This window comes from Phocoena sinus, chromosome 8 (genome assembly GCF_008692025.1).
Source record: "Phocoena sinus isolate mPhoSin1 chromosome 8, mPhoSin1.pri, whole genome shotgun sequence".
Classification (NCBI taxonomy): Eukaryota; Metazoa; Chordata; class Mammalia; order Artiodactyla; family Phocoenidae; genus Phocoena; species Phocoena sinus.
This window is the reverse complement of record NC_045770.1, coordinates 109,825,240-109,852,411: the sequence shown is the minus strand read 5'-3', so window position 1 is coordinate 109,852,411 and position 27,172 is coordinate 109,825,240. Positions and strand designations below refer to the sequence as shown.

Sequence of the window (27,172 nt, the reverse complement as noted above, 5' to 3'; positions counted from 1 at the left end):
CGCCTGTGCCCGGTCATCCCCGCGCGTCTCAGGCGCAGCCTTGCAGGCACCAGACCCTCACGCCCAGCCCTGGCTCAGCTTCTCTCATGGCCCCCAAGCTGCCTTGGCAGCCCCGGCTCCACTGAGGTCCCACTGGGACACGCGGGGCCAGCCCTGCCTGCTGCCACGTGCTGGCCTGTGCGTCCGTGGGGTTTCCAGGCCCACCCCCCTCGCTGGTTTCCCCGTCCTCCAAGCTTAGGCCGAGGAGCCTCCCAGGCACCCGGCATCCGGTCACCCAGCTGGCTCCACATCCGCAGACACCGAGCACGCTGCGGGCCCACAACTGGCCTTGCCCCCTTATGCCCCAACTCCTGCAGACTGCCCCGCACCACAGCCCAGCGCCCACTCCCAGTGCGACGGCCTCCTGCTCCCCTCCCGACCAGGCCTTTGAAGCTGTGGGGACCGGCCTACAGCCCCGCCCTTGGGACCACAGCCAGGGGTGCGGCAGGCAGCGTGGGGCTGAGGGCCTTGGGGAGATGGGCTGGCACAGGCAGGTGGGGGGCATCTGACCTACCATCCCAAGTGCGCACCTGAAGCCCACGCTGGTATAAGTGGGGTGTCCAGGTGGGCTGCCGCCAGCCAGCCTAGTTTCTGCTAGGGGGCCACGGGGCCAGACCTCCAGCCCCACCACGAGCAGCAGGGTTCTTCCTTGGGACAGGTGCCGAGGGCCCAGCCAGGCCCTGACCCCGAGGACAGATACATGTCCCTTAGGAGCCTCCCCCAGTCACGTCCCACAGCCGCCGCACCCTGGGCTCACGCAGTGTCTGGCCGGCGGGTCCAGCCAGCAGCACCACCACGTGTAGATTCATCTGCTTGGAGCCAGCGGCCCACCGAAGGGGCGAGGGCTGGGGGTCCGCTGTCCTTCAACGCCTGGCAACTCAGGGCTTCTCCCACTGCTCCCTCCTGGGAGCATGGCCGTTCCCAGCGGGCAGTGGGCCTGCGGCAAGCTGTCGTTCCACAGTGACCACACAGCCCACGGCACCACTGTGGGACACGGCCAGCCTCTCGGAGCCCCAGTCTCCGCCGTGGTGCCCCCACCCTCGCTGTGTGGTGCCCATCGGGCTCCCAGGCAGGCAAGCTGAGCCAGCACCTGCAGGGGGAGGCCCGGGCCCCTCTGCACGGCCCTGGGGTGACGCCCGCCTGAGTGTCCAAGTGTCGGGGAGCCTGGGGCTGTCCCGGAGCCTCCAAACCAACAGCGATCTGCAGGCCGTGCAGGACTCCCTGCCAGCCTGTGGGGTGGGGACTGTGGGTCTCGCCGTCACCGGCCACCAGCGGGCAGACAGCCAGGGCTGGGCCAGAGGGGCCTGCATCCTCAGAGCCTGCTGCCCCCCACCCCCCGGACTGCCCGCCCCATCACTGATGAGGAGCCTGGGGTCCCAGGCCGCCCTGACCCCGCCCGAGGCCGCAGCGCACACAGCACGGAAAATGGAAGAGTCTGTATTTTGCCTGTCACTCCCTCTGTCTCTTGGAAAAGCTCAGGCCGGCTCCAGGCCAGGCCTACAGCAGGTCGTAGAAGTAGTCCAGGCCCTGGCCCAGCTCCCAGATGGACAGCCCGACGCCCAGCTCCCTGGCCAGCTCTAGCCGCACCTGCAAGGACTGAAGCAGTGGGAGTGTCGGCCCCGCCCTGCCCGCCTGCCCCACCGTGGGCCACCTGCCGACCCCTGCCCACCACAACCAAGCTGAGGGCCAGGGTTGCTCGGGAAGGGCTTGTGTCTGCTGCCCCCATGACCAGCGTCAGGACCCACACGCACCTTCAGCGTCGGGTAGAAGACGACGTGCCTCCCACCGCGGCTTCTGCAAGACAGCAGAACCCTCAGTCCGCCAGCCCGACTCCCACCGCCTCTGCTCCTCCCAGCCCCACCCCGCTCCAGCCAAAGCCTCAGGTGCCCCTCCTCGGGCCAGGCCGGCCCTCAGGGGCAGAGGCCAAGCTCGAGGCCCGCATCACCTGGGGCTGCCCCCGGACACTCACTTCTTGTACTCGAAGAAGTGCTCTGCGGCCTGGCTGTCCCACACCATCTGGGGCCGGTGGTCCTTCAGCGTCTGGATGTACCTGGGGGAGGCCGGGTGTGGGTGCGGGGGCCCTCCCCTGCCCACCCGAGCACCTGGACAGGGTGGAGGTGGCCTCTGCCATCACGGAAGGGGTGAGGCCACCAGAGGGCAGCAGGATGCGGGGTGTCATCCCATCCCCCGATGGTCTGCGGAGTGCCTGCAGCACACTGGGCCAGGTGGGAGGGCCACGCGTGTGGCCCAGACACGAAGAAAAGTCAGGAAGCAGGACCATGGGACGGGGTCTGGAACATTCGGGCCAGGGCTGCAGCAGCCGGGTCCTCACTGGGGGTAGGAGGGGGACAGAGACCCCGAGAGGCTGCTGAGATGTGAGCAGAGGCCGTGGCCGTGCTTCAGAGCTCACGCCGCGCCCTGAGCTGGCGGCATGGTGTGCGGGTGGAGCGCGGGCGCCCGCGCTGTGGGCGCAGCGCCTGCTGGGCCGGTGGTGCAGGCAGGCGCTCCCGGGGTCGGCCTGAGGGAGACTGCACCTGCTGCAGGAGAAGCAGCAACTTCTGCAGTTGCGGGGGAGGTTTGGGGCCAGCTGCAGGCCTGAGGATGAACGAGAACTGGGGGCAGCCTCGGCACTGCCCCCCCTGCCCCCGGGGGTGGGCGGACAACAGTCCAGGGCAGTGGTTTCCGGGCCCTTTCAGAGGCCAAGTTGTCCTCGGCCTGCCTCCTTGCTGTGGACACAGCTGCCCTAAGCCCACGGCAGGCCCCACCTCACTGCCAGGAGCAGGGCTTGAGAACCCCTCCCCGCCCAACAGAGGACACACAGAGGACAGGCCGGTGCCTAAGGTGCCGCATGGCCAGGACAACTGGGGTCTCCAGCTCACCCCGTGTCTTCCTGGCACGCAGCCGATGCCCAGACAGGCCGGAGACCTGCAGCCTGGGCCCAGGAAGGGGGCTGCGGTGCTCCAGGCTGCACCTTGCACGTCGGCAGTGGGTCGGGGCTGGACAGAGCCCCCCATTAACCAGCTCGAATCGTCCAAGATTATTGCGTCATACTTCATTAGCGCAACGCTCTTGGGATGCTTGATGTCATCTGCAGCTTCTGATCCAGCGTCGGCCACGTGGCTGAGACAGGTGTGGGATGTGCGGGGATGGGATGTGTGGGGAAGGGTGAGGCATCCCGACCCAGCCTGTCCCTGAGCCCCCGAGGCCCAGGGCAGATGCTGGCGGGCAGGTGGCTCTGGGCCCTCACGTCTGGGGAGCTCTGGCTGTGCACTCCTCCTCCGGGGCTTCACCTCAAAATCTGCTACCTGCTGGAGGTGGTGAGGCTGCGGGGGCGGCTGAGGCTGGGGGTTCAGCCAGACCCCTGAGAGCACCTGGTCCCTCCCCTCTGAAGGCCAAGGCTTGGCAGTGCCAGGGCGGGGACCACACAGGCCCTCACACTCGCCTGGATGCAGCCCCGGGAACGTGGAGCAGCAGAGCGGGGTGTGAGCCAGGGTGGGGGCGGAGGGACAGCTGTGCAGGCGGCTCCCAGGCAGGCGGTCCAGGAGGAAGAGCAGGGCCACGGGGGCTGAGGGTCGGGGTGGCAGGGGCCTGCCTGAGAGGAGGAGGAAGCCGGGGCGGGGTGGGGATGAACGGAGGGAATCGGTACCAATGGGCCCTGAGCGTTTCCCTGAACTAAAGCGGAAGGCCTTGGCCACACGCCGGGTGACTCTGTTTCCACGAAATGTCCGGACGAGACGAGTCCACAGGCAACGCAGATTAGTGCCCCAGGGGTGGGGTGGGGTGGGGGGCTGCTACCAAGCGTTCTGGAATTGGAGGTGGCGGCTGCACAACCCTGAGAACGGACTAAATGCCGCACAGGTGTGCGCTTTGCAGTGGGGGGTGTACGGCGCGTGACTCACACCGCCCCCACTCAAAAAAGTTCTCGGGCTTTGGAGTGAAGGGTTCAAGGAATGGCAGACAGAATTGTAGACGAAGACACACCAAACGGGTGGGTGGAGGATTCAGGGCCCCGAGACGAGGTGCACATCCCCCAGTTTCCAGAGGAGCGAGCAGAGACCAGCCGAAGAGAGGTGATCAGGCTGTGTGGGTGAGGTGTGGGTGATGGGGAAGAAGGGAGATGGGGGGGCGGAGGAGGAAGGGGACACCCCACCCCAGGAAGAAAGCCTAGCGAGGCCTCTGCCTTGGCTGGCGGGGCCTGCGGTGCCCTGTGCTCTCTGCTGTGACCCCACGAGAACTGAAGGGCCTGACCTCATCTGGCCAAGTCTAAGCCACCTGTGTGCCCTGGGTGGAGAGGCCGCTGGCACTGTGACCCACGGCTGGAACCTGCCCCGGATGGCACCGCTTCCAAGCCGGCCTGAGGACCTGGGTTGGGCATGCCCCGGGGGGGCACCTGACTTGCTGGCCCACCTTTTGGGCAGGTGACCTTCCTGGGCACCGAGAAGGGCCGTCCGCTCTGACCCGGTTTCCCCTGCAGCCCCTGCAGCATGCGGCCAGGACTCCACGGCCCCTGGTGATGGCCTTCCCGGGCTGGGCCGGAAAGGGGCGCTTGGAAGGGGTAGGGCCCCCCGCCGGAGGCCCACACGGGGGTCCAGTGGGCGCCGCTGCGGGTGACGTAAGAAGGTGCCCCCCGCCCCTGCCCCTGGGTCCCAGGCCCCCACCTGCAGGCAGTGGGACCGTTCCCAGCTGTGCCTCCGACGCAAGGGCTGGCAGATACCCTGAGCAGAGGCACTGTGAAAGCGGGCAGGGTCAAAAGAGCGTGGGGAGACCCCGGCTGGGAAGCAGGAGCAGGATGCTTGGAGAGGACCAGGACAGGCTCCGAGATCACACAAGCCAGAGGAGAAGCCAAGGACCTCAGCAAAGAGCGCAGCGCAGGGGCGGAGAAGGCCCAGAGCCACGGGGGAGTGGCGACAGGCAGCCCTGGGACCAGGCACCACCAGTCGCCCCTAGGCAGAGCAAGACCCCGGCGCAGGACACACAGGGAGAGCTTCCCCGAGCCTCTGTGCCCTTGACCTCTGGTGCCCTGGCCCAAAAAGAGGCCTCTAAGCAGGGGCAGGGGTTCTGCCAGACATGGCCTGCCCTCGGGGATCCGTCTGGCCGTGTTCTGCTGGGGCTGGCTCTTCTTGAGGTCCCTGGGAGGCAGGGGCAGGAGAGACTAGGCAGGGTGGGGCTGTAGGTCCCAAAGATGCAGGAGTATGGGTGCCCACTTGGCTTGAGGGCGCTCACGGGACTAGCCGGGCACCCTGGCCGCCAGGGCAGTGGGAGGGCCTCCCAGAATGGGGGCTCGGCAGCCGTTGGGACCCACGGATCAGCATGCAGAACTGCACGTGGGGTGACGTGAGCCTGCAGGCGGGGGAGCCCTGGCCCCTCCTGGGGTGTTTCACAGTTGCCCAGACTCCTCAAAGTTGGGGAGTGACGAGGCCACGCACACAAGAGCCCGGCCGTGGTCGTGATGGGGTCTGCTGTCACCCAGGGAAGGCCGACAGAGGCTTGGGGGTCAGTGGAGAACCCAGAACCTGCACACACAGCCTGCCCTCCGCCCCTCCCCCTGCGGCAGGCACAGAAGGCGGGCCTGGCTGATGGAGGCTAGAAGGCCAAGCCCCCGCCTGACAGAGCTGCCGGCCTCCCGCCCCTGCTCCGCGGGTGAGGGAGCAGATGGTACGGCTGCTAATCCCCCACTGCCTGAGGGGGCCAGGGACACCTGCCACAGAAGGCCAGGGTCTCAGCGCTGGAGACACTGAGACGGGAGGGCAGATAATCCTGGGCCAGGCTGGCCTGAGCTTCTGTCAGCGGAAGAGATGGAGAGACTCCGGCGGCCATGGGACTCACCTGCCCCTCACACCTGGCCTGTCATCTGCTCAGGGAACAGAGGCTGTTGTAGTGAGCTCCAGGGTGGAGACCGGCTGGGGGGCGCATGCTGGTGAGCTGTGTTTCTGGGGGGGCCGGACCCGGGTGAACACGCTCACCCCCTGCAGAGGCAGCCCTCCCCTCTCCTCCCTCCCCTGAACAGGCATTCACCCGCAGGCGGCCTCGTTAAGCCTGCCCATCTGGTTCCCCAGATCCGAACTACCTGGCCCTGGGAGGGGGAGGGCTGCTGACCAGCCCTGGGAGAGGCCTCTCCCCATGACCCCCAGAGCCCCAAGGCCCTGAGCCCAGGGGTCAACCCTGCCCTGCCCACCGGGAAAGGGCTGGAAGAAATCAGGCTGTGGACAAAGGAGGTCAAGTGCAACCCCAGGGGCCAGCTGGGGGCCCCACCCCCTGTCCAAGGCTCACCCAGGGTGCGGGCAGCAGGCGGCAGATGGCCGGCCAGGGCCCTGGGAGGGAGGAGGAAGCGGTGGGGTGGGGGCACTCGGGTCGCGGGAGGGTGAAGCCTCGGTGCGGGCGCCGGGTGTGGGGGGTCCTGCAGGCCCACCCACCATGGGATGAGGAGCGTCCGGGAGCCGCCAGACCTGGTCTCACTGCACCCGCCCGACCTTGGCCCCATCCCGTGGGAGGGCTGAGGCCTGGGGAAGGAGAGGAGCTCGGCGACGTGCCAGTTCCCCAGCTCAGGCGGGGAGCAGCCCCACCACCCACGCATGGGGGGGGACTCCGGGCATCCCCACACCACGGCACCCCCCAGACGCCGACGCGACCCCTGGAGACAGCAGTCAGCCCTTCACAGGCCTGTCGACTCCACCCGGGCCCCCCTCAGCCCCTCCACAGGACAAATTCACCGGGTAGGACCCAAGCAGGCGCCACTGCCTGACCTCCATGTGCCCCTGAGGGGGGGAGCTGCAGCCCTGCCGCCCGGCACTCAGCCTGCTTGGCCCCTTGGGCGGCCCTGCTGAGCCGGCACCTGCTTGGTCCAGGTGAGGTGGGTGGCGGCCTCCAGGAGGTCTGGGCTGGGCGGTCCCTGACACACAGCCCAGCCATGCCCCCGGGCCTGGGGGAAGCCTCTCCACCGCCCCGGCACAGGCCCACCTCCCTCCTCTGCCTCCAGGCCTGGCCGTCATCAGTGGGGGCACGTCTGGTGGGAGGACACGCCCAGCTGGGGTGGGGCCCGGATGGGGCGATGCAGCCTTCCATCCCTGGCTGGGGGCAGCCTGTATGCGTGTGTGTACGTGCGCACCTGTGCTCTCGCTAAACACACACCTTCGTAACCAGACTCCCCCCTCTGCCTCCCAGCCCCTCCTCAGAACTGGCAAGGGCCGCGTGGTGCCTTTGTCGCCGGGCCCCACGAGCTGGGTTAATGGCTGCAAAGACTCCACCTCGTGAGCTACACATTTAGTAAGGAAATTACAGCTCTTCACTCCTCAGGCGGTGTTAGAGATGAACCGTGTCCCCCCAATTCATATGTTGCGTCCTAACCCCCAGAACCTCAGAATGTGACTATAATTGGAGGTAGGGCCTTTAAAGAAATGTTTAATGTAAGATGACTGAGGTACCCTGGGGTGGCCCTAACCCCACAGGACTGTGTGCTTATAAGAGGAAGTCAGGAGACAGACATACACAGAGCAACGACCCCGTGAGGACACAGGGAGGAGACGGCCGTCTACACGCCGAGGAGAGAGGCCTCAGGAGCACCAGCCCTGCCCACACCTGGGTCTGAGACTCCAGCCTCCAGGGCTGGAGACGACACTTCTGTGGCTCAAGCCCGGCCGTGGTACCTGTGTGGCGGCCTGAGCAGAGGTGGGTGGCACCTCCTGCCCTGCCTGTAGGCCCCAACACCTCCTGCCCTGCCCGTAGGCCCGGGCCAGCAAAGCCGGGGGCTGGAGCAGAGGTGGGGCGCCGGGTCCCTCTGGCTCTGCCTCACGTGGGCGACCCTGGCTACTGACCCCACCTCTGCAGCAGGAGAAAATGCCCTCCTACTCCAGCTCCTGAAGCCCTAGGGCCTGGTGCTGGGAGCCCAAGCTCCAGACGCAGCTCTGCCCGATGCCCCCCGAGCCGGGCACCCTGTCAGGGACGCTGCCAGGAGCCCCACGTTTGGAAAGGCTGTGGTGGGGACGGGGCAGCACACAAGGAACAGACAGCAGCAATGACAGGGAGGACAGATGGGCGGAGCAGATCCAAGGCACAGGCGCCGGGGGCCGAGAGCCCCTCTGCTGCGGGGACGTGGGGTAGGCTTGGGCTGCTCCAGGGCAGCGCCCGCCAGCCCGGCTCCTGCCGTCCACAGGGCTCCCCCAGCAGAGGGGCAGGCCCCAGGGAGGAGGGGCTCCCAGGCCTGCGCTGGAGCCCAGGCCCTAGCACCAGCTGTGCGCACCGGGCAGGGTCGGGGGGCACGGCTGACTCTGACGTCCCACCCCTGGAGGGGCCCAATCCGCTTCTCCTCGTCCTGGAGGCCCTGCCTCCAGCACAAAAGGGACCCAGGAAACGGGAGCCCCGCCCCACTGCGGGGGCAGGCCGGGAGCAGCCCTCCAGGACCCACGAGTCCAGGCACGGGCCGACCCAGCAGCCTCTGTCTCTCCCCCAGGGCAGACCTGAGGGAGTCACTGTGGACGACGGGCACGGACAGCCCGGCAGGCAGCTGGCATTCGGCGCCTGACCCCTGCCTGGGCTGACACGCGTGTCCCTGCGGCAAGCAAGCCTGCAGGTGACCCTGCAAACAGTGGGGAGCAGTGGGCACACGCGCTCAGGTCACAGCCTCGGGACCATCTCCGCTGACGGAACCAGGTCCCTCAGAGAAGCGTACAACTCTTGGTGTCCAGGGGACGTGACGGCACCCAGAGTGAAAGCAGAGGGTCAGGAACCCCAGATGCCCAACACCTAGCCAAGGGAACGAAACTCACAGCGTCCAGCCCGGGGCAGAGGCCCACGGAGAGCTGGCTCGACGGGACCACGGGAAGGGGACAGTGCTGACTGGACCCCAGGCGGGCCCAACGCCAGGCAACCGTCCTCACGCAGTGCTGAGAGGACACGCAAAGGCTAAGCCCCAAACGCACTGCCTGACAAGAGAGCTACTACGACACATGGGAAGGAAAAGGCCCGGACGAGACGCGACCAAGAAACGGTCTGTGGGCTTGAAGACAGCAAGGAAAACTGAACAGAAGAAAACAGAGGCCAAAAAAATAAAATGAGTGTCAGCGAATGGGGGGGACAAACAGACTGGCCTAACACATGAGTACTCACGGGCCCGGAAGAAGAGAAGAGAAAGGGAGGGACAAGAATTATACTAGAAAAAATAGATTATAACCTTCCCACGTATGATGAAAAGGATAAATACACAAATCTAAAAAGTCAACGGAAACCAGGTGGAAAAAATGTAAAGAAGCCTACGTGGAGGCACCTGGTAATCAGAGCGCAGGGGTGCTTGGTGGTGATACGTGTGGAGTAACCGGGTGACGCGTGTCTCGTGGGACAGAATGCACGGGAAGATGGCGAAGCAACACCACCGAGGTCCTGGAACAAGCTGGCAACCCAGAACCCCACATCCGGCACAAACATCTCCCCAAAACCCAGCAAGATAAAACGGAAGAGAATTCAACACTGGTAGAAATGCATAGCAAGCAACACAAAGGGCGTCCTTCAGGCTAACGGAGAGGAGGCCGGGGGGCCGTGTGCTGCTCGGGCCAGGTGGGGGCCACACCCCCGCCGACCCAGGGGAAGAGAGGGCACTGGGACAGCACCCTGCAGGCGCCTGGTACGTGGTCAGACCCTGCCAGGCCTCCTCCTCACCGCACCCCCACTTCTGGGAGACACACACCTGACACGAGGGTGCCGTGGCAGACAGCGCAGGAAGCCACCTGGCATGGGGCAGCCGCCGGCTCACCTGGCCCCGATGACAGGCTCGCGGATGTCCTTGGAGGCCGAGTAGTCCATGCCGTAGAAGTTGAGTCCCAGCAGGATCTTGCTCCGCCACTTGGACTTGGGGTCCAGGACCTGGACGCAGGCTCGCACCCAGGACAGCGGTGCGCTGGGGCCGGCCCTGCGGGGCCAAGGAGAAGTGGGTTCAGCGGCAGGCAGAGGCCTCAGGGCGCCCCAGGTTGGGGTGGGGCCCACACACGGAGTGGGAAGGACGGCAGCAGACAGGCGGGCCCCTGCAGTCAGCTGAGAGGCTCAGGTGAAGCCTGAGTCGGACAGAGGCAGCAGCACGGCGCCCCGGCCACGGGAGCACCTTCTCCTGGGCAGCGAGGCAGGCCCAGCACCACAGCCACCAAGTGGTGGCCAGGACCGCACAGGCGTGGATGGACACCCGGGGTGGCACTCCCATGGGGGTGCCCGCTGCCCTGTGTCACGTGGCTCCAAAAAGGAGAAGGTCGCCCAATGCAAGGCCAATCGCGGGCTTTGGGACGACGAGACCGGGCCCTTCATGTGCCTGGAACCGAGAGCTGACAAAGCGTGGCCCTGAGCAGGCTCGTGGGAAGCTGGACTTTGCCTGAGCGTCCAGGCCCCCGGTCGTGGGAGCATTTCTGCGCCAAGCCAGAGCGCACGTGGCCCCGGGGTGCCCCCACTCACTGCTGTGCCGTGGAGTAGTCATAGGTCATGAGGCTGAAGCCATCCAGCACGGGGGCCAGCTGCTCAAGCTCCTTGTGTGTGAACATGCCCAGCTTGTTGGTCCTGCAGTGAGACGGCGCGGTCACCACACCCAGCTCGCACAGCCCGTCCAGCCCCGCCCCAGCTGACACCTGGGCTCAGCAGACGGCATGGCAAGCCGGCCATGTGGGCTCCCAGCTCACGCGCCTTCCTCCCCCACGCCAGGAAGACACCTCAGGTCACTTTCCCTGCAGAGTGGCCCAGCGCTCGGTTACAGGGGACGGCCCGCAGCTGGGTCCTGACGGGCAGAGCCTGCTGCTGGAGGTCCAGCAGAGACCCGGCTCCCCTCCTGCCCAGTGCACTGGAGACTGCGATTAGCCCAGCCCCGGGAGGGCCCATCCATACGTGGGCACAGGTGCCCCAGGCCCGCCCCACTTCATCTCAGCTGCGAGCACGGTGCTATGAGCAGAGCGCCCTCCCTCCCAAGGCCTCAGGCCTGGGGCAGGCGGGAGCCCAGGTGGCCTGTCTGCTGGACACACCTGGTCTGCTAGCCCACCCGCTGTGCCTGCAGCAGCCCCTAGGACTGCAGCCTTGTCCCAGGGGGTCGGGGCCCTCTGCTCCCCCCAACATGTGAGCAGAAAGAGAATCCCTCTTCTCAGCCAGCACCTCCAATCCCTGGGCAGGGGCAGGGGTGGCCCACCGTGTGGACCTCAGCCATGGTCACTGGTTCCACAGGGTCCAGGCAGCCCGGCCCAGGCCCCCCCAAGACATGAGGCACCTGTGGGACCTGAGGACCAGCAGCACCAGCCAACGACCCCAGGACCCCAAAGCGACACTCAGTGGTGGGCACCTGCCGCGGCAGGGAGCTCGGGGACACACCTGGGGCGCAGATGCTCCACCGGGCGGTGACAGCCATGCTCCCTGTGGCCACACTCCAGACTGGCCCTCTAAAGTCAGCTAGAAGGCGCCAGGCCCGGCAGGCGGCGTTTTCCTCCCGGCTCAGCCCCAGAGATGGAGACGGGCCTGTGTGAGGAGGGCCTGGGACCTCGGGGCCTGGCGCACCCCACAAAGAGCGGATGCCATCAGCTCCAGGAAGATGTTTCCACAATTCAAAAGCTCACCCGTCCCCAGGTGGACGTTCGCTCAGGAACCCACGGACACCCAGCCCTACCGTTTCTGGATTCGATGGCTCACAAGGGGAGGCAGGGTTGCGAGCGGAGCAGTTCAGTGGCCCAGCAGGGAGTATGCCCCTGTGTCTCACGTCCTGGTCACTGCAGCACCGGGGCCTTCCAGGAGACATTCCCTGCTCAACTGGGAGAGGGGATCCCACCCCCAGGGGTCCTGGAAGCGCTGGTACCAGGTGTGAAGGGGAGGCCGGCGAGGGACAGGACTAAGGCAGGCAGAGGGGCAGAAGCAACGAACTCAGCGGGGGGGTGGGCACCAGGAGGCCTGCTACCCTGTTGGCCTCACTCACCCCATATAAAGAAACCCTTCTGCTCAAACCTGCTCAGCACAGCAAACAGCCTCACTTTCACTGGCCGATTATTTCTTAGACAAACACTCTCAACAACGGCCACGGGGGTCAGGGAGAATGGAGTTTTCCAAGCCCCTTCTCCCAGTCACACTGTTCCAAGAAGTCCGCTGCTCGGGGAGGAGCCTGGTGCAGGCTCCCATCCCACATGACTCCCCGAGCCGTCACCTTTGCTGGTTTCAGCTGCAGCCCCGTCAGAGGCAGGCTCTGCTCTGTGCAGCCTGCGCCCACTGTGCTGGGGGCCGCGGCTCCCGCCGACATCAAGTGCGCAGTCCAAAGGGCTGCAGGGGCCGCCCTGGCCCACCAGCTCCTCTGCTTCCCAAGGCTCTGACCACCTCATGGCCTCTGGCCACGCCTCGTGTCTGGGCACCCGGGGCTGCCAGGTGCTTCTCGCTGAGTTACTACCCGTCTGACTGCAGGCACCCCTCCCCTCCAGAAGGCCCGCCTGCCCCACGGGATCCTGTCCCCCGAGACCCTGAAGCTGCCAGAGGCGGGGCTAGGGCAGCACCCGTGTCTCCTCGGGGCGTTGCAGGATGAGGTGGCCCTGGTAGACGTCGTGTGGCCTGGCCTCCCCTCTCCACGTGGTCACGGACAATGGACACGGCGTGGCCTATAGACCAGGGGTCCTCAACCCCCGGTCCTCGGAGTGCCACTGGTCCGCGGCCTGTCAGGATTGGGCCACACAGCAGGAGGCGAGCAGTGGGCAAGTAAGCGGAGCTTCATCCGCCACTCCCCGTCGCTCCCACTACCGCCTGAGCCACCCCCGCCCCCTGCCCGTGCAAAAACTGTCTTCCACGAAACCGGTCCCTGGTGCCAAGAAGGTTGGGGACCGCTGCTCTAGACAGTTTCCCCCCAGACACGAGGAGGCTCGCCCAGAGAAGGACCCCACCCATCTCCTTCCTGACTGTGGGGAGATGGCCTGCCCGAAACCATGGGAAACTACGGGGGTGGCTGCAGCACCCGTCAAGGTGGGCACCTGCCCGTGAGGATGCGAGCTCACCGCAGGGCAGGTCCTGGGAAGGAAGCCAGCCCTCCATGCCTGAGGCCAGTACTTTCCTGAGGGTTCCAGGAGTGCTGGATTCTCAGAAGATACAGCCTGAGAAGCCGGGGTGAGAACTAACTCAGAGCCCCCTCCAGAGCGAGGACGGCCCAGGGCTCTGATTAAACCAGCTGACTGGTGCTGGAACGTCAATAGGGGCCGAGCCGCGACCTCGGGAGCAGGGCTCAAGGTCAGAATGGCCGCTGTGCCAGCAGCCCCTGGAGGGAGGCCCCAGACCAAGGCGCACAGCAGCAAAGGCACGCCGGCCCTGGCGCCGCACACAGAGCCCCTCCTGGGGCGGCTGTTCCCGTGGAGGGCAGCGCAGCCTTTGTGAGGCGACTGATGCTGCAGAAAACCCCAGAAAGACTGTTTACGGCTCCCAGGCTCCTCTGCTGGGGCTGCTATCCAGAAGCATGGCAGAACAAGTCAACGATGAGACAAATTCCGAGGCCGCCAGAGCCTCTGGAGAGAGCAGGGCTTGCTCGTCAGCTGGGGGCGTGCAGCCCAGGCCCGAGCCCCCCCAGACACACCCCTGGCTGCCAGCAGGGGCAGGCCAGACTAGGCCACAGCTCAGCGGCAGTGCCCAGGACCCATGCCTCCAGCCCTGGCCACGGTCTCCTCCCTCCGGTCACCTCCTCGGCTGCCAGGTGGAGGGCACTTCCTCTCCTGGTCACCGCAGGGTGAGAGAGCGGCCCTGGCTCACACCATCTACTTCCTGCCTAGGGGACAGGAGCTCAGGCTAGACGCCTGGGCAGAGAGGGCGCCAGTCGGAAAGCTGCTCCCCACCCTGCCCCAAGCCCTCCCGCCCTTCCAGGCCAAGCCCAGAGACCAGCCCCTCCATGGGCGTCTGGCCCAGTCACCCCCCTCAACACACACACACACTCTCCATCCAGCACATGGTCTGGGAGTCTGCTCTCTGCACCCGTCAGAAGCTGCGAGGCCCGAGGCTCTGGGGAGTGGCGGGGTGTCAGCAGGGAGGGGCTGCAAGCAAGGCCCCTGGGTCCCACCCCCAGCCAGGCAACCAACCTCTCCCCAGCCGAGACTGAAGGGCTGCCCCAGCTTCCGAGGAGCTTGTCTCTGCCGACGGCCCCTGACTACAAAGGGCAACCGGGGCTCCACCGGCCACAGCACCCCACCCCGAACCATCACAGAAACCAGCAGACCCCGGAAACGGGTGCCCACACCTGCAGCCGAGCCCACAGGCTCTGTGAGTGTCTGCCACCCCTGGCTCTTCCAGAACGGGGCCCCCATCCTAGGAGGACCGGCGGCCCCTGCTGCCGCCAGCCTATCACACGCGCGTGTTGCACTCGGGAGCACACACGAGGCTGAGGGCCCCGGAAAGATGGGGAGAAGAGTCGGGAGGGAGGCCGAGGCCCTTGGGCTTGGGTGGGACCACCGCCCAGGCCTCTGGGGGCACGAGGGCCAAGCAAAGGGCGGGCAGCCAACCTGGGAGCGGCAGGTGCCTGCTGTGGTGGCCGCGGCCTTGGCCTTGGCGCGCCCACAGGCTCCTGTGTGGGGCTATCGGCCTGTGAGCGTCAGGGTCGCCAGGTAGCTCGGGTCCCAGAGCTGCCCACCTGCTCCTGTTAACCGGCCTGCGCTGCAGAGTGAGCCGACAGCCGGGGTGACAAGATGCACGGACAGCGGTCCTTCCAGAGCAGCGCGCTGAGGGCCCAGGCTGCCCTGGGAGCCAGCGGAGACCAGGCAGAGCGCAGGCAGCACCCCTGCGCCTCTGTGCGCCATCGATCTGCCACTTGGCTCTGAGCAGCCCTCAGTCCTCACTGTGCGATCTGGCCTCCGCGCCCAGCACAGGCTGGACGTGGGAGCCAGGCCACCTGACTTGGCACTCGGGCCCCGCACCTCCCTGTCCCGGGGGTTCTGGAAGAGCTGCCTCACCGGGCTCTGCGTCCCCGTGTGTGCAGGGCCGGGGGTGCCTGTGCGAGGGGGCCGGGCCGGCTGCCGCCCTGGGGTGGGAGGTCAGGGCCCCCTGGGCACAAGGCCTCATCGGTGGAGCCGCCCCCAAGCCCTCATCTCAAGGCAGGATATGAGCAGCTGGGCTCAGCGGTGGGAGCCGTGACCTCCTGGGGCCTAAAGCGGCACAGGCCCTGCACCGCAGTGCCCGGGGCCTCGCCAGGGACCAGCAGGGGCGGGGAGCGAGTCTAAACGACACGGTTTCAGGCGCTCAGGTGTAAGGATGCAGCCTTGACCCGCTGACATGAGGGCGCTGAGGCCACCGAGGTGTCCGAGTGTACTGAGGGTCCCTGTCTGCACATGCGGTGGCCAGCGTGTACCTGGACGGGGCTGGGCAGTGACCAGGAAGGGCCTCCCCTGGCCAAGCAAGCACGGCACTTACCCAGGGGCAACAGCCGGCGGGATGACCAAGAAGGCTAGCAGCCGGGCCTGGTGCAGTGCCTCGGCCATGTGGGTGAGCAGGTGAATGAGGCCCCTGCAAAGAAAGAGGACAGGTCAGGGGCAGCTGGGCCAAGACCCGCTGCAGGCAGACGCCCCTCACGGCCACGTTCTACCTTGGAGATATGGGCTCCTGGGTGGATGCACCGGGGGGCCTGGAAGACACCTCGGGGATCGGCCTCCACCTAAACTGCCTGCCCAGCCCCCATCCTTCCTCACACTCAAGCCCCCTCCGTCCCCCCAAGAGTAGGGTGGAGAGCAGAGAGGGATCGGTGTGGTGCCCCATCACCTCTGGACCCTCCCAGACACACAGCCGGGCAGGGAGTCAGGAAGGACCCATGTGGACCTGGCATGCTAGCCTGCTGGTGGCCAGGTCAGCCTGGGCCATGAAACGCCTCAGGCCGTGCTGAGAGCCCTGCTGCACCCGGGAGGTGCCTTGAGATGAGGACTTTGGGGCGGCTCCACCGATGAGGCCTTGTGCCCAGGGGGCCCTGACCTCCCACCCCAGGGTGGCGGCTGGCCCAGCCTCCTCGTACAGCCCCCCCCGGCCCTGCACACACCGGGATGCAGAACTCTGTGTGCCTTGGCCCCAGGGGGAAATAAGGAGGGGGCGCTGGCGTGTGCTCGACCGGGAGTGCCTGGAGGCGGGGGAGCATCTATGCGGGCAGCGGGCCACCAGGCAGGGGGCAGAGGAGACAGCAGTGTCACGGGGTCGCCTGGACCCTAGGCGTGTGGTAGGTGGCAGTATCTCAGAGCTGGCGGGCAGCATGTCCGGCAGGACAGTGGCTCTGGCACAGCCTGGGAGCACTTGTCAGGACACCCCAGTCCCGGAGGCCACCGTCACCGTGCCTGGGAGGCTGTGGGTCCAGTGACCGACCTGGGTCCTTCGCTGCAGCCCCTCAGGAGCCACCTCCGTCTGGAGAACAGGCAGCAAGTGCCCCCCGCCACCACCAAGTGCAGGAAGGTCAGAGGGGCTGCCCCGGCCCCCAGCCCCAGAGCAAGTCTGCAAAGAGCAAGGGGGGTGGGGCAAGCACAGCTGCCGGTCATGCTGCCAAGGCTGCCATGGGGCCTGGTGCGCACTGACCACTGGACTGTGGCAGCCTCTCAGAGCCTCCCAGGTGGCCCCTACTCAGCGGGAGCGATCCCGGTCACTCCACCCTGGCTTTGACTGTAGGTGGTCAGGGGCGCCCTCGGGGGAGCACACGGGCTGGAGGGGGCCGGCACCTCCCTGAGGCCAGAAGCTGTCAGCACCTGTCACTGCTGGGTGCCTTCCTGGCTTCTGGGACCACCCAGGGGATTGCCTCTCTGTGAGAGGCGGGAGGTGGCTTCATGGCCCAGGGGAAGCACCTGCTCGGCGGGGACCGGGGGCAGTCTGCTGGGACAGAGTCCCTGGGGTTTCCCCTCGGCTGCCCGCCCGCCCGCTCGCCGGGTGTGAATGCAGGAGACGGGCCTCTCGCCAGCGCCGGGCAGCCCTGCACGCTCCTCCCCGGGAGGCTTTCACGGGAGGGCCTGGGGGACCCGTAGCCCAGGGTGGCACGTGGACAAGGTGCCATTGCCTCGCATCACACCAAACAGGCCTTCCCAGGGTGACCTGGCGCTTTGGGTAGGAAACAGAAGCCTAAAGAGGGTGACAGGTGGGCACAGGAGCATGGACGTCCCTGTCATGCCCGCCACGGCCAGGCCTGTCCTCGGAAGCAGCTCCCAGGCAGCAGTGTCCAAAGCCATCTACCAGGCTGGCCAGCCTCCGCCCTCCTCTGGGCCCCCCGCCAGGAGCCCCCCGGGTACGGAGGCGCTGCTGGCTGCTCCGGCACCTCCTTGCCCAGCTGCACCCCCTCCTCAGAAGGCGCCGTAAGGCCTCCTCAGCAGGGCCACCACCCAGCAAGGATGGAGGCAGAGCCGAGGGGGTGGGGGGATTGTCTCTCGGCCAAAAGCCAGGGCCCCCAACGTGCAGGTGCCGCGTCGGCTCCCAACAGACGTGGGTATCCCCCATGCTCTCAGCCTGGCTGTCTCCACCCATCCACCTCCTGAGCTCCAGCCTTGGGGCCCTCCCAGGGCAGAAGTGGACAGAGAGGGAGCCTTTCAGAAGCACCCACCGGGGCGGGGGTCTGAGCACCGAGAAGCAGGCACCGTGGCCGGGGGCCTGGGTCCAGGCCACCCCCGTTCCCGAGGCCAATAGTGGAGTCTCCCTACCCCCACCCAGGCAGAGAGGCCCCAGCACGACTGGCTCCACGTGCAGCTTCCTCTGGGCCTCGGGCAGGAGGCCTGTCCCCCTGCACAGACCCCTTGACAATGCGCCTCCCCCTGCACTGAGGCAGGAGACCCCACGGACGCTGTCCTCGAGCAGAGCACCGCCTGCAGCTGCGGGAGGGCAGAAGAGGAGCCCTGCCCAGGGCTACCCCCGGGGCTCGGCACACGTACAGAACCAGGGGCAGCGGCTCCTGCAGGGGACCTGCCCCTCTCCCGCCCTGCCGGGTCACTCCGGCCGTGAGCCTCATGCGCAGGGTGGATGCTGCTTCGAGGGGACCACGCGGCATCCTCCCAGGCCGGCTGAGGCAAAGCCTGTGGGCCTGGGCGGCAGGTCCCTTTCCCAGAGGACTCTGTGGCCACCTGCTCCAAGGGCCCCTGGCCCTGCACGGCCACCTCTTCTCAAAGTCCCCTGGAGGCTCCATCAGGCCAACCTTATGTGGGTGTCTCAGCTGGCCACCTGCCCGCAGCTGCCCCCGGGCCTCTTGGAGCCACTGTCCGACTTTCTCGGGGTGCCATCCCCACCCCCAGGTGCAGACTGTGGGAAGCAGGCCCTCCTCCCACACGAGGTCCCCCCACATCCTTCCTCCAGCCTCTTCCTGACACCCGGGGGCCCGCACGCTGCCCACAGCCCACTCACGCGTGCTTCTGGATCAGCAGCTGGTCCCAGACCTCCACCACCAGGCCGTCAAAGTGCTGGCTCTGAGAGGAATGGGTGCTGGTGAGGAGGGCCCCAGGAGGAAGGGTTGGGAGGGAGGCGCAGAGCCATCCCCGCTTCCTCCCACCCAACCAGGCCTCAGCCCGAGGGCCAGCTGCAGGCCTGGAAGCCCCTCTTTGAAGGTGGCGGTGTGGGCGTCCCCAGAGGAGCCAGGAGCAGAGGAGCTGGGGCTCTCGTGTGCCCTGTCCACTGGCGTGCCTCCCCCAAACCTGACCCCAGGGTCCTGAAGGGTTCTCCCCTCCCCGCAGCCCAGCACCAGCTACCAGGATGGGTTCCCTCCCAGGAGGGTAGCCAGCAGCTGGGCATTGCCCAGGGGAAGCCCCTGCCCCCGAGATGCACGGTGGCCAGAGGGAGCCCACGGCAGCCGGTGGTGGCTGTGCAGGCACCGGGCGTCACCTTGGCCACCTGGACGACGGTCCTGCTGAGCTCCTCTATCTCGTCCTCGCTGTCCAGGACATTCTGAAAGTCCTCGTATGTCCAGTCCTCGAACCGGAGCCGAGGCACTGGGGACAGACCCGCAGAGACTGTGACCCTCTGTGCCGGCCCTGCCCACAGGCTGGCCCTTGGCCTCCAGAGCGGAGTGACCACAGCCAGGCACCCAGTGAGGTCATCCCAGTGCAAGGTGGCTGGGTGAGGGAGGGGCACCAGGGGGCGCTGGGGAAGGACGGAGGTGCGCACCCTCTCCTCCCGGCACACCAGGCCCCCGAGTACCCGGATGCTGGCCCGCCCGCCGCCTCCTGCCTGCCTCCGGCTGGACCAGCCTCCGCTGGCTCCCCGCTGGCCCAGCTGCAGGCCCCCTTCCTCCTGCTCAGCTGTTATGTGCCCCTAGACCCCCAAGCCTCCCTCCCCAGCCCCACTGCACTTTGCAATGGGTCCCTTCCTCGCCAGCCACGAGCTCCAGGATGGGCAGGGCAGGGTGAGCGTCACCCTTGGGCGCAGCCCCCAGGTGCCCTCGATAAACACTCCTGGGTGAATGAAGCGATGGGAGGGCAGGACCAGAGGCGAAGGCGGGCTGGCCTTGGCGGGCTGAGCTGGGTGGGCGGGAGGGCCACAGGGCTCTGGCCGGACTGAGGGCCATGAATGCCGGGCTGAGGCGGCCTCACTTCTGAGCCATCAGGAGAGTGACCGACGTGCCAGGCAGCTCAGCCTGGGTTACCAGGCAGGCAGGTGTGAAGACCCCGGGGCCACTGACCCACCCACAGGGGGTTCCAGGACCTCCACCCGTGGTGTATGGCCTAAGGGCCCACAGCCCTGACCCCGCAGGCCCACTGGACTCACCCACACGCAGGCCCCTGGCCTGCTTCCTGACTGCCCGCATCCACCCTGTGGGACGTGGAGAAGCCAGTCAGTGTGGGGACACAGCCGCCTGCCCACATGAAGACTTGCCCTACCCACCAGGAGGAGAACAAAGGGAGGGGGGCAGGGGAGAGTCTGCGGGCCCTGCACTGCCCCTCCTCCCCCTGCAGGACCGCCAGGGCCAGGGGCAAGTGGCTGCTCCGGAGGCAACGACTCCGAGGTGTCTGGGACCATCTCTCAGAGCCGAGGGGAATCCAGGGGCCAGGCACCGACGCTGCCCGGCCGTGTCCTCCAACACACTGCCCTCCCAGCTCGGGGAGCCCCCCCCACCAGCTAACACCTCCTCCCTCTGAACCCAAAAGGGAGGACATCTGTGCAAACACAGGTGCAAAACAGGGCTGTCAGGACAGCCAGGCCTCGCGCCCTCCTGGACACTGTCTTGGACGCCTCCTCCCTGGACGCTGTGTACAAACCCCCAAGGGCAACAGGGATGTGGGTCGATGCCAGGTAGTCACCACGCTCGCACACTCACACCCTCCCAGACCCCTGGGGTGAACGCAGACGAGCAGCGGGGCGAGCACCTTGGTCCACGTCGTCAAGGCCCGTGACCTCAAACATCTCACGGCCGTGCCTCTTCAGCTGCAGCCACACGGGCGCGACGTGGGTGAACTTGCCCCCGAAGATCTTGGCGACATCGTAGCCGTGCCTGTTCCACTGGCAGAGAACGGAGAATGGGTGAGCCTGCTTGCAGCTGGGGCAGAGGGCCTGAGAGCCACGTTGGGATGGGGGCACCGCAAGGCTGCCCGCACCACGGGGAACAGGACGCTTGGCGCGATCCCGGCCACGTCTCTGGGAGGCATGGCTCCCGCCACACCCCTGTGGCGGCAGCGGCCAGGGGAGGTGAGAACGCAGACAGACCTGAGCAGCCACCTCGCCCTTGGGACCTCCCTGCCCACCCCAGGGCCCGGCTTACTGGCGTGACGTAGCCCAGGATGTCCCCAGCAAAATGCCTTCTGTGGGCCCTCGCTGGGCAGTAGCTGCGATGCTCGAGAACCACATCCTCGGCTCTGAGGTCTGTCACCACCAGACCCCGCTCGTGGACGGGCTTGCTGGAAAACTGAGTCTGAAACAGAAGGAGCAGGGAGAAAGCTGTGAGGGTTCGTCCCCAGGCAGAAGCCCAGGGACAGCAGCAGTCCTCTTGTTCAGCAGGGGTGTGTCCCAGGATCAACACGGAGCTGCTGAGCAGGAGACCGCAGGGAAAGGCCTGCCTTGAGGAGCTGACAGGCCCCGAAGACTCATTCTGCCTCCCCAGGGCTGCCCCAGAAAAAAGACACAGCCAAACCCGGCGTGGCTCCTGTCTGATCTGCTCAGTGAAGCAGGGAAGAGCGCAGGGGTCGAGGCAGGGTGAGGGCGGAAACGTGGCACGTCACAGAAGGTCGGCCCAGCGGGGGCAGGCGCACCCTCGGGCCCCAGCACCAGAAGCTGCTCCCGCCAAGGCCAGCCGGCCAGAGCCCTGGGGCAGCACAGCGCAGGCTGCCCAGAGGCCAAGCTCTCGGCTCACAGCCCCAGCGGGCAAGGAGGTGCGATGGCTCAGCCCTCTGGCCCATCTCCAGACTGCCCTTACCTTCTCCAGCAGCGTCTTCGAGGCAGCCTTTTTGGCATCTGACTTCGACAGGGTAGCGTGAACAGAGCCGCAGGCCAGGGCAAGCCAGAGTGTGCCGAGGAGCACCTGCATGGTGGGCGTGTCACAGCAGGGTCCAACCTCGGGGTCCAGGGGGCTGCAGAGAGAGCAGAGCCCGTGGAGACCCCCAGCAGGAAGGGTGTCCCCTCTGCCTACTGCAGCAATGGTCCTAATGGTGCCTGGGGCCTCCCAGCCCTAAGCTGGGCACTGAGCCAGCCCCAATGGCCAGAGTCCACCGCTGGGCCCTGGCATCCCTCACACACCCAGGAAGGGCCTTCCTTGCTGCAGGCCGGTGAGCCCTGCCCCACTGCCTCGGGGCCGCCCTAACCACAGCCGGCCAACTAGGAAAAGATTGGCTCTCCACCCTCCTCAAACCCCAAAATATTCTGGCTACGAGCTACTGGCTTAAGTGCAAAATAACAGAGCTATGGAAAGGACTAGAAGAAAACTTGGGAGCCTGTGTACGTAGACTCAGGGACAGGGGCTGGAGAGGGGAGGCTTTTCCACCTAGGTCAGCAACAGTAAAGGTTATGATAGGAAACATCAATAGAGTTTACTACGTAAAAACGTGAAGCTTTCACTTAGGAAACAAAAAGCAAATTTATTTATTTGCTTTAAAAAAATATTTATTTAGGTCGTGCATGGTCTTAGTTGCGGCACGTGGGACCTTCGTCGTGGCACGTGGGACCTTTTAGTGGCAGCATGTGGACTTCTTAGTTGAGGCATGTGGGATCTAGTTCCCTGACCAGCCATCGAACCCGGGCCGCGGCACAGGGAGCACGGAGTCTTACCCACTGGACCACTGGGGAAGTCCCAACGAAAAGCAAATTTAAAGAAATAATACGCAAAACAAGAAAATACTTGGAACGTACTTGACAATGAATTTCTATTCCTCATCTACACATGACACGCAAAGAACTCTTACAAACTGAAAATAAAACACTCCAATAAAAAATGCCCCACTATAAAATACAGAAAGGACGTGAAAAGGTGTCACACAGAGACACCCCATAATACAGACCCCCCCCATAACACACAGACCCCACCTCCACCATCACCAGCAACCAAAGGAACGGACGCTGAGGTAAGACAGCGAGCTGTGCGTTTTGGTCCCCCCCACCCCCAGGCACTGGCAAGGACTAACAGATTGATGCGACCTGAGGACCTGGGGCAGCTTCACTCTCAGAGCTGTTCCTGAGAATTCATGTTGATCAGACCTTTTTGGGTGACAACGTGGTCACAAATATTATACTTTCCAACATGTGTTTCTTTTTTTTCAAAAATCCCACTTTGGGGGACATCCCACTTATGTCGAAAACGCTCCAAGATGCTCACTGCAGCGCTGTTTAATACCCTGCACTCCCAGACGCCAGAATACAGAGGGCACCACGGTGCTCATGACCCCCTAGCACAAACGTCACAAAGTGCACACGCACAGCGGGGTCCTGTTTTATTATAAATTTATTTATTTATGGCTGCGTTGGGTCTTCGGTGCTGTGCGCAGGCTTTCTCTAGCTGCGGCGACTAGGGGCTGCTCTTTGTTGCGGTGTGCAGGCTTCTCATTGCGGTGGCTTCTCTTGTTGCGGAGAACGGGCTCTAGGCGCATGGGCTTCAGTAGTTGTGGCATGCAGGCTCAGTAGTTGTGGCTCGTGGGCTTCAGTAGTTGTGGCACGCGGGCTCAGTAGCTGTGGTGCACGGGCCCAGCTGCTCTGCAGCATGTGGGATCTTCCCGGACCAGGGCTCCAACCCGTGTCCCCTGCGTTGGCAAGCGGATTCTTAACCACTGCGCCACCAGGGAAGCCCTCCACTTCATTCTTAAGATACTGGTTTTAATCCATCAAACCTGTCTCTGCTCAGTGATGTGCAATTTGAGAAATGCTGACCACCGTGCCCTGAGCGACCATCACCAACACCTGGCAGGACCCCGAGCCGACTGTCCCGTGAACAGAATGCTGCCGTCCCCACAGCGCAGGTAAGGTCCGTCACAGATTCTCGCCCGTGAGCACAAATTTTGGAGCTAGCTGTGTTCCTGCGGGGAGGGCCGAGTGCACTTGGAAGTGAAGGCGTCGTAAGAGCAGGAAGACCCCAGCCCCGGCGGACGTTAACCTCGGGTTCTGTCCACACTGTGGGCCACCGTCTTGTTCCCTCAGCGGAGGAACCCTGAGGCAGCCTGCCCTGCGCAGGGGGAGCGGGGAGCGGAGGATACCAGCGGGTCGAGGTCAAGAAGGAGCCAGCCCGGTGCGGCCCATCGTGCCCCGGGTCCCGGCCCCACGCCGGCCACGCCACGTGCTGCCGCTCGCAACCGCAAGCTCCCGCCCCGCGTCCTTCGTCCACACCCGCTCTTACACGCACTCACTCACACCCGCTCTCACATCCCCTCTCGTCCACACCCGCTGTCACACCCACTGTCACACTCCCTCACACCCGCTCATACCACTCCCTCGTCCACACCGCTGTCACACCCGTTCTCCCTCGTGCCGCGCCTCCTGCTCTCACACGCACCCCCCGCGCGCTCACTCCGCGGAGAGGAACGGAGGCCGTAGGAGGCGGGGAAGCAGACGCCGGAACGCGGGACGCGGACACCACCCCGGCCAGCCGGCGCCGCGGCGCTCACCTTCATGTCCCGGAGACCGGACGCTCGCGAACGCCGTCGGAAGTCCCGCCTCAGAAAGCCCGCATGCCGCCGCCGCCGCGCCACGCCAGCTTCCGGGCCGCCGCCACGCAAGACACGCTGGGGGCGGGGCCGAGAGGGAGGGTGGGGGGGAGCCGAGGGGAGGAGCCTAGACGGGGAGGGCGGGGCCGAGGCAGAGGGGCGGGAATGGGGGCGGAGCGAGGTCGAGGGGCGGAACCGGGGCGCGGCGGAGCCTGGTGGACAGGGCGGGACTGATGATGTGGGCGGAAAGGGGCGGGGTGGGCCGGACTGGGCAGGGCGGGGAAGCGGGCGAAGAGGAGGAGACCCGCCCGGGGCGGGTGGGGTCCAGACTTGGGCGATGGGAGGATCTAGAGGCGGTCGCGCGCGCCGACCCCGGCCTTCCGCGGGACCCGGACTCGCCTGGGAGCCTAACGCCCTCGCTCGACAGCTGGCGCCGGGGTCTGGGTTCGGGGGAGCGCGCGGTCCCCACGCCCCGGCAGCGCACGCTCGGTGGAGGGCTGGGCTCCCGGTGCGACGTCCGCGTTGCGACCACGTGGGTGACCACGAGGGCGCGCCGTGGGTTCCAGGGCCGCAGGTGGCCCGGAGGGCGGCGCAGGTTAGACATCCGGAATTCCACGTTCTCTCTTGAACGCGGGAATCGCCTCTCCAGGCTTTCCTCCTACCGCCTGGTGGCCGCCCGCCAGCCTAGCCCTCCTCCGTCAGCCCCCGTGTCGCCCTGGGTGAGCTCTTCTCACTCTTTGGTTTTGGTCACCATCCAGGGGCCGGTGGTGCCCACAACGCTGTCTGGAGCAGGGACACGTGCTCCAGGCCCTCTGGATGGCCCCTGAACATCATAAATCCCACATATTCTAGAGTCAGTGCTCTCTCTGTCCTTGCCTCCAGGAACTGTGGCACTTCTCACATGCAAATCCCACAAATCTGGAACCCTCCAGAGGCTAACAGTAACCGCCCCCGTCCCCCAACCTTTCAGCCCCAGCAAGGGGAGTCAGTGCGCCTCTGGGACAGATTGAGGGCACAGTGGCCAGCGGTTTTAATCACAAGGCATTTTACACTTGATACATGCTGACAGATCCTCCACCCATCCCTAGCTGTTCCCGGCAGTTTCCTGCAGAAAACCGCATAGCCCGTCCCTGCTCGGCCAGCCCTGGGACTTGCTGCACGGCTGTTTCCCCATTTCTGCTCCTCAGGTTGGTTACTCCCCGAACTGAACTTCGTTCTCTTTCTTCCTACTCAGGTTTCCTTCTTTCTCTTCCCCCTATTTCTACCAGACGACCCCCACGGTCTTCCCAGGGGCTGGGGGCTGGTGGGTGTGATGAGGCATGTCACGTACCAACCGTCAAGTGTCACTGGGCATCTCTGCGTTCCTGGCACCCAGCTCAGCCCTGAGGCCTGACCTGTGGGTAGTGACCCCAGGTCAGGCAGAGCTCTGGAGAGAGCCCCAGGAGGCAATGCTGGATGCAGCCCTAGGAATGCCAAGGAGATCCCAGCAAGGGCAAAGTTCTCTTAGTGAGGAAGATATTTAGTTGCCTTAGGATCCCTTGAGAGCAGAGATATTTGGAGCTAAAGGACTGCAAAGTTGGACTTCCCTGGTGGTCCAGTGGTTAAGAATCCACCTGCCAATGCAGGGGACACGGGTTCGAGCCCTGGTCTGGGAAGATCCCACATGCCACGGAGCAACTAAGCCTATGCGCCACAACTACTGAAGCCCGCGCGCCCGGAGCCTGTGTTCCGCAACAAGAGAAGCCATCGCAATGAGAAGCCCGTGCACCTCAACGAACGGTAGCCTTCACTCGCCGCAACTGGAGAAAGCCCAAGTGCAGCTACGAAGACTCAGGGCAGTCAAAAATAAATAAATAAATAAAAATTTAAAAAAATAAAAAAAGAATTGCAAAATCCACTCAGGGTTCACTCTGGTCCTGCACGGCAGACCCCGAGAGCAGGCAGGAAGGAGGGACAGCGAACCTGGCGCCAGACCCCCTCTTCAGAGCCCCCATTGGGCAGGGTTTGGGGGTCTTTGGAATTGTGAGCACGGAGCTGTCAGCCTCCCAGCTGGCAGAGCTGGCGCCAAGGGGCCCCAGCACCTCGGTTGAAAGCTGACTTCTTTAAATGGGTCCAGCCACAGGAAGATTTAGAATGAGGCATAGGAAGGGTTAAGAGAATCCGAACCAAAGTGTTAGCATTTGCAGGTGAAGTGAAACTTGAACACATTTGGTAGTGCGTGTTCCTGGAACATTTGGGACAACTTGGGGTTCACCATTTTAAATATTTAATCTATTGAGTGTATGAGTTCTCGAAGCACCCGAGATTTTGTTGTCAGTTCAGACAAGCTAGAGTACGTAAATGGAAGTGAAAGATACTTAATTTATAAATTCGGTTTGAAATGCCGAAAATGCTTGAGTATGTCGATGGCACAAAATGTTATGCAGAGGCCCCTTAAAAACAACCATAAAATCTGCTAGGCTTATGAAGGGAATAAGGGCTTGTAAAACGGAACTTAGCAGGTTAAAAAATTAGGTTTTGAAATTATAACTTTAATAAGTCGAATCCTAATTATTTAAATTTAATGTAAATCTGAGTATAAACTCCTTGCTCAGGCCCGAAACCCTGACCCTCAGCCCCCATCCCTGGCCCTTCCTCAGGCCCTGGCAGCCTGAGGAGCTGCCTGCCCTGCCAGGTCCACGCTCTGCGCTGCGAGCCCAGGTCTGGCCCACGCTTGCTCCATCCTCCTCCTTGCCCCCCGCCTGTCGCAGTGGGCACCAGAGGACACGCAAGGGCAGATACAGGCCCCGTGGAGAGGCCTTCAGAGCCAAGCTCTCCTGCTGCCACTGGGTCCCTCCCCCATGTTCTGGGGACACCTGCAGGGCCAGAGCACCCCACTTCGGGGGCACCCGGCCAGCCGAGGATCCCCAGTCTGAGGCTGCCTCTCCAGGAGGGCCTGGAGGGCATCTCTGTCTTACTATGGGGAGCCCAGTACCTGGTCGACACCCCAAGAGCACTCATACCTTGTTGCTGGAGGTGCCCGGTGGCCATGGGGCTTCTGGGGTCAGGCCTGTGTCTTCCCTGGGGTGGCCAGTGCTCCCGGGTAGGGCGAGGACGGGGTCCCTGGCCCCGTGGGCAGC

General features: G+C 65.1%; 1 protein-coding gene across 6 annotated transcripts; it reads right to left on the bottom strand.

Moving 5' to 3' along the window:
• Positions 1 to 1,460: 1,460 nt before the first annotated feature.
• On the bottom strand, positions 1,461 to 24,116 carry CHID1 (chitinase domain containing 1). 6 transcript variants are annotated; one of them, XM_032639128.1, is made up of 13 exons: positions 24,015 to 24,116; positions 21,344 to 21,497; positions 20,693 to 20,842; positions 20,301 to 20,433; positions 19,702 to 19,746; positions 18,820 to 18,926; positions 18,346 to 18,407; positions 15,406 to 15,498; positions 10,468 to 10,569; positions 9,782 to 9,937; positions 2,009 to 2,089; positions 1,791 to 1,833; positions 1,461 to 1,635 (listed from the first exon to the last, which is right to left on the bottom strand). In XM_032639128.1, the coding sequence occupies exons 2-13, from the start codon at positions 21,452 to 21,454 to the stop codon at positions 1,537 to 1,539; spliced, it is 1,182 nt and encodes a 393-aa protein (XP_032495019.1). In that variant the 5' UTR covers positions 21,455 to 21,497; positions 24,015 to 24,116; the 3' UTR covers positions 1,461 to 1,536. The 6 variants fall into 6 exon arrangements, with proteins under 6 accessions (XP_032495019.1, XP_032495020.1, XP_032495022.1 ...); XM_032639129.1 differs by having other exon boundaries at positions 23,903 to 24,027; XM_032639131.1 differs by having other exon boundaries at positions 23,835 to 24,023.
• Between the last annotated feature and the right edge of the window lie 3,056 nt (positions 24,117 to 27,172).